Here is a 9,900-nt window from a genome sequence, read left to right as displayed (position 1 = left end):
CGTGAGCTAAGACAATCGTCCTAGGTTTAGCATTCTGTCTTGATATGTAAGTGATCAGACAGGTAAACATTGGTAGAACTGAAATCCTTTGATCATTTTACCCTTTAAATTCTTCTCTGGGGTGGGAAAAGCTTGTTTTCTGTTTTTGGTAACAGCTTTGAGTATAACTGACATGCAATAAGTTGCACATATTTAAAGTGTGCAGTTTGATACGGTTTGACATGTGTGTACAACTGTGAGGCCATCACCCGAGATGAGAAAATTCACAGGCTGCAAATAAAAATGATCTCAATACGGCCTCTGGAAGAACACCTGATCTAGGCTGAGTTGATCTAAGGAAATATATGAGTATCCTGTAAACGGTGAGGTCAGATCTAAAGGTCGGCTCGGAGCTCGCTATCTGACCAGCAGGGTCCCCTGGTCAGGTTCACTTCATTGGTTAGTTTCGGGGTTACCCTGCCCACGTCCGGAAAGCGGACCTACCTGGAGCCTAACCTTGACTGGCACACGCTTCCGCATTCTCCAAATCCGACTTCTACTTACACCTGTATGGGACGGACCAAGTTTCTAGGTCCGCGATCACACCAAAGAAGGAAGCTCGTCAGCGCCCGGCTTCCAAAATCCCGCCTCTCAAGGCTTCTTGTGACATTTTGTCTCCCGGCATGCACTGCGTCCGGCCCGGGTGTCCTCTGCCCGGAAGACGGAAGTGCAAAGACTTCCGGTCGGCGTGATCCTGAGGCGTGTGTGTTGGTTTTTCAGGTGAGTTCGGTGCGTCACGGGTGCAGTGAGACAGGGCACTTGGGACTTGATTCCGTCACCCCTGGAGAATTTCGTTTCTTGACACTTCGTGGGCTATACTTGAGCTCCGGTCCGGCGATGCAGGCCTTGGTTGAGGGCGAAGGTTCGCCGTGCTCTTCTTGGTGGGGGCCCTCCGGCTTCCGAGTGCACTGGGTAAAGTGGAGCCCTCTCCCCTGTTGTTTACTCCCGCTGAAGTTAACTTCGGCCCTCAAGGTTGTTTACCGCCCGCTTTCCTAGCCCCTCGCAAGGGTTGAGTTATGTAGACAAGGGAGCGGAATGAGTTGGTGATTGCCGGCGTTCAAAAAATGTTAGTCATTCGTTCAACAAGTATGCAAAATTCTGTGCACTGGGCCATCCAGCAGTGAAAAAGACCTTTCCCTCTACCTTCGTGGAGTCTGCAGTCTGGGGAGAGGGTGGGGAGTGTGACAGAAAACAGTAGTTTCAGGTTGTAACACCTATTAAGCAGGGAAGGGAGCTTACGGAGATCAGAGGAGTCCTTTCTGAGGTATCGAATGAAGGAGCAAGCCTTGAGAAGAGCAGTTGCCAGGCATAGGGACAGCAAACGTGAAGGCACTGACTTAGAGATAGTTTGGACTCTTTTCAGACGTAGTTGGAGCCTGCGGGGATGGGGATAGAGAATGAAATGAAATAGAGTTGAAGGAGGCAGGGGACAGATAACATGACCTTGTAGGTCAAGATCTACCTTGTAGGTCAAGATGTAGATTCAAGATCTACATCTAACAATGACCTTGTAGATCTTGAATATATATGAGGGAGGTCTTTAAATAACTTGAAGAAAGGCAGTGAATGCTCTTTTAAAAGATCACACTGAGCACCTTGTGGAGGATTTAGGGCCCAACTGAGTGGAAAGAAAACAAGAGTAGGAATAGGTAAGTTTAGAGTCGTTAAGTTGGCTTAAGAGGATGGATAATGAAGATGAGGTGAAGTGTTAAAAAAATCGTTTTGTAATTTGTAAGCTGTTGCGTAAATGTAAGGTGATGACGCTCTTGCATTCTGGGGAAATTAAATTTCTGTATTTTGTAAAGAAATTCAAGGTGCTTTCAGAATTGGTTTGATTTGTAGTTTGCTTATGACTACAAGTTTGATTTGATATCTTAATTGTTATTTAGTGACTGTATGTACCATGTTGATCTTCATATAAGTTGCATGTTGTCATAAAAAGTGAACAGATTGAAGAGTTTTACTTTTCACTTGTTTTGTAGAGATACCTGTTGGCCTGGTTTTCTAAGGATTTGCCTTTTTTCTTTTTTATATTAAAGATTTGCTTTTGAATGTATTTTTTTGCTAACTTCAGGTAAAACATGGCTAAAAGCTTACGGAGTAAGTGGAAAAGAAAGATGCGTGCTGAAAAGAGAAAAAAGAATGCCCCAAAGGAGCTCAGCAGGCTTAAAAGTATTCTCAAACTAGAAGGTGATGTTTTAATGAAAGATGTTCAAGAGATAGCAACTGTGGTGGTACCCAAACGCAAACATTGCCAAGAGAAAATGCAATGTGAGGTAAAAGATGAAAAAGGTGAGTGTGCTGCTGCTTCTTTTTCTTTCTTTCTCTAATTTTTTTTTTTTTTTTTTTTTTTTTTTTTTTTGAGGCAGGGTCTCCTCCCTCTGTCACCTAGGCTAGAGTGCAGTGGTGTCATTATAGCTTCCTGCAGCCTTGAATTCCTGAGCTGAAGCGGATTCTTCCCACCTCAGCCTTCCAAAGCACTGGGTTACAGGCATGAGCCACAGTGCCCAGCCCCTCTGCTTCATTAAAAAAAAAAAAAAAATCTGTCAAGTCCGTTCGTGTATATAGGTATATTTTGGATTATTTAGAGTGGGTCTTTGGTGCTTATACAGTAGCCTCCATGTCTCAGGAATAAATAGTTCTACAGGAGTAGACAAATCTAGACACACTCTGGTTGGAAGGGTACACAGTTCACTCAGGGCCTAGGCAGCATAGGTCTTCATTTTACTCTTTGTAAGATCTAATTCCCATTCTATGAGTCCTATGCCCTTATACTATTTTCCTGAAAATCACTGGGTTTCAGTATTTCATTTTGACAGATTCTAGGAACCTTTGTGTCTTAATCATGAAGTGATTAAGACTTAATGCTGCTTTTTGCACATTTAATGCACCAATTTGGCAGCAAACTAAATTAAGCATTTGCAATACCCAGACTTTAAAATAGAAATACATTTATTTGATGTCTTATGCCCAAGGAAGAGAGCAGTATTCTCAATCTTGCAACCTTAGGGATTTTTTTTCCCTTTAAAAATGACTGTTTTTAACTTTTTCTTCTTCCCATTTCATCCTTCTCCCACTCCATATGAATAAAAGTTACAAAAAGCATTTAACTTCAACTTCTGTGAGAAAAAGGGGCCAACCAACAGAAATATCCTCATCTTTCCACTACCCAAGTCTATAAGAATTCAGATGTATAGTCTGTTTTCCCTTTTTTATTAATGTTCTCTCCAAAGCCAGTTTCTCCACTTGTGTTCTGAATCCTCTCCCCCATTACATTCTCAGGGGTTGTACTCATGGCATCTGCCTTATCAGTCTCCTCCACTGGGTCATTGCCAACAGCATAGATGTGTTCTGGGATGTTCAATGTCAAAAGACAGAAAGAAAAATTTCTCCCTTGACCTCAAGTTCTCTCAATCTGCTGCTTTATTTCAGCTGTCCTTGAAACTTTTTGAAACACTTGCCATAACTTGCTGTTTTCATTTCCTCACACACACGTCACCCCTCCCTATTGGTTCTTTTTGGTTGTTAAGACAAAATCCACATAACATAAAATTATGCATTTTAAAGTGTACAGTTCAGTGGTATTTAGTACATTCATGTTGTGCAACCATCACCTCTAGTTCCAAAACACGTTCCTCACCCCAAAATAAAACTTAATACCCATTAAGGAGTCTGTCTCTCCTCCTCCTACCCCCAGCCTCTGGCAACCACTAATGTGCTTTTTTCGTGTGTGGATTTACCTGTTTTGAATATTTCTTACAAATGGAATCGTATAATACCTTTGTGCCTGGCTTATTTCCCTTAGTGTGGTGCTTTTGAAGGTCACCCACATTGTAGCGTATATCAGTACTTCCTTTCTTTTTAAGGCTAAATAATAGTCCATTGCATGTACCACGTTTCATATCTGTTCAACAGTTGCTGGACATTTAGATTTATTTCCCTTTATGGGTGTTGTGAATATGCTGCTGTGAACATTCAGGTGCACAAGGTTTTGTTTGATAAGTGGAATTGCTGGGTCATATGGTAATTCTTTTTGATGTTTTCCACATCAGCCACACTATATTACATTCCCACCTGCAGTGTTTGAGTATTTGAGTTTCTTCACATCCTCACTAATACTTGTTTTCCATTTTTGGATTATAGTCATCTTAGTGGGTATGAAATAGATTCTCATTGTGATTTTGATTTGAAGTTTCCTAATGACTAATGACGTTGAATAAACTGTTTTTTTTTTGTTGTTTTGTTTTGTTTTGTTTTTGTTTTGTTTTGTTTTGTTTTTTGAGATGGAGTCTCACTGTTGCCCAGGCTGGAGTGCAGTGGCATGATCTCAGCTCACCACAACCTCTGCCTCCCGGGTTCAAGCAATTCTCCTGCCTCAGACTCCCAAGTAGCTGGGATTATAGGCATGTGCCACCATGCCCAGCTGAATTTTGCATTTTTAGTAGAGATGGAGTTTCACCATATTGGCCAGGCTGGTCTTGAACTCCTGACCTCAAGTGATCCACCTGCCTCAGCCTCCCAAAGTGCTGGGATTACAGGTGTGAGCCACTGTGTCTGGCTGAACATTTTTTCATATGCTTATTGACCATTTGTGTATCTTTTTGAAGAAAGGTCTACTCAAGTCTTTTGCCTCGTTTTTCAGTTACGTTGTTTGTCTTTTTTTATCGGGTTAAGAGTTTTTTATATGTTCTAGATACCAGATGCCCATCCACTCTTGATTCTTTTGGATTGATCCTGTTTTCTTTTCTCTCCTGTTCTCCTGTTCTCTGTTTCTTTTGTTATACCCTCTAATTTCCTTGACCTTGTATTCTGGTTCTTATTATTTGGTTTACTCTTATATTTTTAATTTCTAAAAGTTTTTCTTTTTTTTTTTAATGTTCCTTTTTCTTTTTCTTTTTTTTCCTTTTATTCTTTTTTTTTTGTTTTTTTGTTTTTTGAGACAGAGTCTCGCCTGTCTCCCAGGCTGGAGTGCAGCAGCGTAATCTCAGCTCACTGCAAGCTCCACCTCCCGGGTTCACACCATTCTTCTGCCTCAGCTTCCCAAGTAGCTGGGACTACAAGCGCCCGCCACCTCGCCTGGCTAACTTTTTGTATTTTTAGTAGAGGCAGGGTTTCACCGTGTTAGCCAGGATGGTCTCGATCTCCTGACCTCATGATCCACCCACCTTGACCTCCCAAAGTGCTGGGATTACAGGCATGAGCCACCTTGCCTGGCCTATTGTTCTTTTTTCATAGCTTTGTGTTCTTTGTGTTTTGTAAATGCCCCTTGAGTCATGAATTCTGTGTTCTAAATGGGCTTATATCTTCTCTGATTTTCCTAAGGGTATTAATTACAGTTTCCTTTTGAAATTTTTATCTGTGGTATGTATTGTGTGTCTTTCCTCTTGGAATTCCCTCCCAAGCCATTCCATTCCTTTACTTTTGTCTCTTTCTTTCATATTAGAAGCATTTCTCAAATATCTGGTGATCAGTGGTCGTTGTTTGTATTTAAAAGTGCGGCACTACAATGATAATTGGAAGCTGGAGGGAGACAAGGTGTGGGAGAGGTTATATCAACTACTAGATGTATAGAAGAACTGGAATGGCTCCAGGAGGTTTTATTCGGAGACCTCTTATATCAGAATCTGTTGTCTTTTTTTTTTTTTTTTATCATCATCCCCAGAGAGAAATTCTTTTATGTCCTGCCTGGGGAATGTCTGGATGCCCCTATTCTTAGATATTTTAGGAGCTAAAGGTTGGTGGGATTGAGACTGAGGGAGTCTCCACACTTAGTAATCTATGTGTTATCAATTTGGTTCTCATCTCTACCCTCAAGTTCATGTTTTTCCTTATTTCTACTCTTTCAACTGCCTGCCTAATTTCTTAAGCCATAAACCTAGTAATCATCCTTGATTCCTCTTTCCTTTATTCCCCACATCTAAACCATTAGCAAGTCTTACTGATTGTCCTAAAAATACGTTAGAAATCCGTATCCATTTTTCTCCTGCTTTCACCTTGATTCATATGGCTGTCATCTCTTGCCTGTACTATTATTGGAGCCTTTTTACTTCTCATTTCTGCTCTTGTTCCCTTCTCATTTATCTTCTACATATCCACCAGTGTGATCTTTTCAGAAGGTAAATCAGATTATATCACTGTCATGCCTAAAAACCTCATTATCTTAATGTGTTCGTACCAGCACCTACCAGTTCTTTTTTTTTTTTTTTGGAGACAGGATCTCATTTTGTTGCCCAGGTTGGAGTATAGTGGCTATTCACAGGCGTGACCAAGCCCACAACAGCCTTGAACTCCTGGCCTCAAATGATCCTCCCACCCCAGTCTCCCGAATAGCTGAGACTACAGATGCCTGTAGATACTATACCTGGCTGAGGTTTTCTTTCTGTTTGCTTAGTTATTCTCCCCTCAACAGAACATCGTAAACTCTGTGAGAGCTAGGAGCTCATATGGACCACTATATCCCCATAAACTAGAGCAGCACCTAAAATAATCATTCAACACCTAGTTATTGATTGGCTGTTATATACCAGACACTATTCTAGATACTGTGGAAACAATGATGAGTATCTAATATAATGCCAGGTAGTCAAGATAAAAGAAGACCTTGTGTATCCTGGTAAAGAGGTCCCAGTGAAGGACTCTGGACGTGTCCTTCACAGTGGAGAAGGTTCTAGGTGTACCGCAGCATGCTTGCGCTGAGCTTCCTGCCAAGTCTCCTATCAGTAGAGTTGGATCTCTGAGTGTTACCTAGCTAGGAAAAGTATGCCAGCCCCAGGATGTGTCCAGGTCTTTCTTCTCTGTTGAGTGCCTGTCTCTCCCATTACAACCCTGCTGCTGACTACTCCATCGAGTTCATTAGAAGTTCGTTCTCAGTTCATTTTAATTTAGTTCAAGTTCATAAGAAATGGCCAGACATTCCTAATCAGTTCATTACATCTAAGGTCTATCCCTTAGAAGTGTAGGTGGGCTTACTGGCTTAACTCAAGGAATCACTTAGTATGAGAAATGTTCTTGTAACTCACATGTGCTCAGAACCATATATCTACTAATGTACTAACTCAGAAGCATGCATCCTAAATGTTTCCTATTTAACATTATTATTCTAAGGAAGATCATGCCAACATTCTTTAGAAAGTTTTTTCTTCTCTATTTTCGGTCTACCTTCAGTTCTAGTGTTCTGATGTTCTCAGTGCATTAATATGCTCAGTGCATTAATATGTATGCTAATACACAGGGTGGTTTTTTTTCATACATGATGTTAACAGTTCTTCCATCTTTTTATGCAGATGACATGAAAATGGAGACTGATATTAAGAGAAACAAAAAGACTCTTCTAGACCAGCATGGACAGTACCCAATATGGATGAACCAAAGGCAAAGAAAAAGGCTGAAGGCAAAGCGAGAGAAAGGAAAGGGGAAAAGCAAAGCAAAAGCAGTGAAAGTGGCAAAGGGTTTGGCCTGGTAGACTCTTAAAACCTTGGAAAATGCCACACGGGATAGATGATGGATTAGAATGTATACACATGTATACTTTGATTTCAGCTGCCACCAAATGAAAACTATTTGTTTTCCTATTTTAACTTGGCCTTTTTTCTGCAGTTCAAACCCAGCATAACTCCTCAAGTTTGTTTTGGGAACTTAAATAAAATATTTTCTTTGATACAAACAAGCTCTACTGATACTTTAATTGGATGCTACCCAATATCCAGTTATAATCAGGCCTCAAAGTTCTGTCAGGTATTAATGTGGTTAGACGTTCTTACAAGTGGTAATTATAGTCAGTAGAGATAAAACAGATGATGTACTGACAAATTTTTGTGAACTCAGATTTAAAGAAAGCTGTTGTATAATCATATCGTTTAAAAATACAACATTAGGGCCCGGGCACGGTGGCTCACACCTGTAATCCCAGCACTTCGGGAGGCCGAGGCAGGTGGATCACCAGGTCATTTCAAGACCAGCCTGGCTAATATGGTGAAACCCCATCTCTACTAAAAATACGAAATCAGTTGAGCATGGTGGCGCGCACCTGTAGTCCCAGCTACTCAGGAGGCTGAGGCAGGAGAATCGCTTGAACCCAGGAGGTGGAGGTTGCAATGAGCCGAGATTGCCCCACTGCACTCCACCCTGGGCAACGGAGCAGGACTCTGTCTCAAAAAAAAAAAAAATACATTAATGGATCTTATAAAGTACTTGTGTGGAGCTTTGATTCCACAGAATAAAAGATATTTTGTGTGTAGATCTTCAAGTTTGATTTTTTTTTCTTTCATATATGCTTAAGGTTTTTTAGCCCTAGAGAAGACCAGATTCTTCAATTAAATGTTTTCTTGTTTTAATTTTAGGTAGAATATTAACATATACAAGTCAGTATGATTTTTAGGAAATTAGAACATTTCAGGTTTTTCATGGAAACTGATTTAATGTTCTTTAGTGTTCATGTGTAGCGTAATATAGTATCATGCAGCATTTCCAGAGTGTGTTCTTCAGAATCAGTTTCTCTGGATGCTTGGTTAAAAAATAAATAAATTGTGTTCATATCAATTTGGGAAATGCTACATACTTGATGATTTACAAAAGATTTTAATTTAAGATTAGAATAATCCTACAGGGTTCCAGCGGTAAAGAAACCTGTTTAACTTCTACTCTTTGAAACTAGTTTTCTGAGAAATGATTTTTAGTTAAATCTATCTTACTACAGTTTGCTAAATTCACTTTTATTTAAATTTACTTTTAGTTAAGCAATCTAAACTTAGCATTCCCTCTGAATTTCACTATAATCAGATTAACCATCTCATATGTTTACTGGAACAACCAAATACTGAGTGCCTAGTATGTGCCAGGGACTTTCCAGATGCTTGGGACAGATTGAATAAGATAAGATTTCTGCTCTCATAGGGCTGGGAGCTGTGTATCTGTTTAGAAGAGGATGTTAACTTCCCAGGAGAACTCAAGTAAAATGTGCGATATATTAGAATAAGGCCACTTGGTCATGAGGTCACAAACTTTGTGTCAGGCACACTGCTAAATTGGGCACAATACAGAGATAAAGAGGACATGACCCAAATGTTTCAGAAAATTTAAACTTATAAAATTTGATGCCAGTAAACTCTTGGAATTATTTAAATATAGTAGGCTTTTCTCATTTTTCTCAATAGTTTACTGAAAAGTTGGTAGATAACTTTAAATGCTTAAAATTTCTTAACAGCTAAGATATGAATTGAAAGACAGATGTCATTCATGACTTTTGTTGCCTTTTGGTGTAGGTATGAATTACAGTAGCATTTGTGAGGGAAAAGTGGATATGTATATTTTTATTCATAAAATAAAAAAATTGCAAACATCCAGTTAAGCCACTGACAATATCAGTCTATAAATACACTAGCTGAATTATTTACGTTTTTTTTTTTTTTGAGTTGGGGTCTCACTCTGTCACTCAGGCTGGAGTGATTGGCACAAGCGTGGCTCCGCTGCAACCTCCACCTCCCAGGCTGAAGTGATTTTCCCACCTCAGCCTCACCAGTAGCTGGGACTACAGGTGGGTGCCACCACGCCCAGCTAATTTTTGTATTTTTGTAGACACAGGGTTTTACCATGTTGCCCAGGCTGGTCTCAAACTCTTGGACTCAAGTAATCCACTGGCCCCAGCCTCCCAAAGTGCTGGAATTACACATGTGAGCCACCACACCCAGCCTAATGTAGACATTTTTTATGATTTTTAAAAAAGGGGGGCCGGCACCAAATTCCAGCACTTTGGGAGGCCGAGGCAGGTGGATCACCTGAGGTCAGGAGTTTGAGACCAGAGGTGAAACCCTGTCTCTACTAAAAATACAAAGTTAACTGGGCATGGTGGCAGGTGCCTATAAT

At 40.3% G+C, this 9,900-nt stretch overlaps 1 protein-coding gene across 1 annotated transcript; it reads left to right on the top strand.

Annotated features, from left to right (window-relative positions):
• The first annotated feature begins 669 nt into the window (after positions 1 to 669).
• LLPH (LLP homolog, long-term synaptic facilitation factor) lies at positions 670 to 7,702 on the top strand. The gene is made up of 3 exons (XM_008003925.3): positions 670 to 759; positions 2,114 to 2,331; positions 7,323 to 7,702. The coding sequence occupies exons 2-3, from the start codon at positions 2,121 to 2,123 to the stop codon at positions 7,499 to 7,501; spliced, it is 390 nt and encodes a 129-aa protein (XP_008002116.1). The 5' UTR covers positions 670 to 759; positions 2,114 to 2,120; the 3' UTR covers positions 7,502 to 7,702.
• Positions 7,703 to 9,900: the final 2,198 nt, after the last annotated feature.

The sequence above is a fragment of the Chlorocebus sabaeus genome, chromosome 11, assembly GCF_047675955.1.
Source record: "Chlorocebus sabaeus isolate Y175 chromosome 11, mChlSab1.0.hap1, whole genome shotgun sequence".
NCBI lineage: Eukaryota > Metazoa > Chordata > Mammalia > Primates > Cercopithecidae > Chlorocebus > Chlorocebus sabaeus.
The sequence above is the reverse complement of the archived record's forward strand: the minus strand, read 5'-3'. Positions and strand labels throughout refer to the sequence as shown.

Bases quoted from the DNA above. Each gene is read 5' to 3' on its own strand.
- LLPH (XM_008003925.3), top strand. From the start codon at position 2,121: ATGGCTAAAAGCTTACGGAGTAAGTGGAAAAGAAAGATGCGTGCTGAA. The intron at 2,332-7,322 runs GTGAGTGTGCTG...CTTTTTATGCAG, and splicing joins TGAGGTAAAAGATGAAAAAG to ATGACATGAAAATGGAGACT.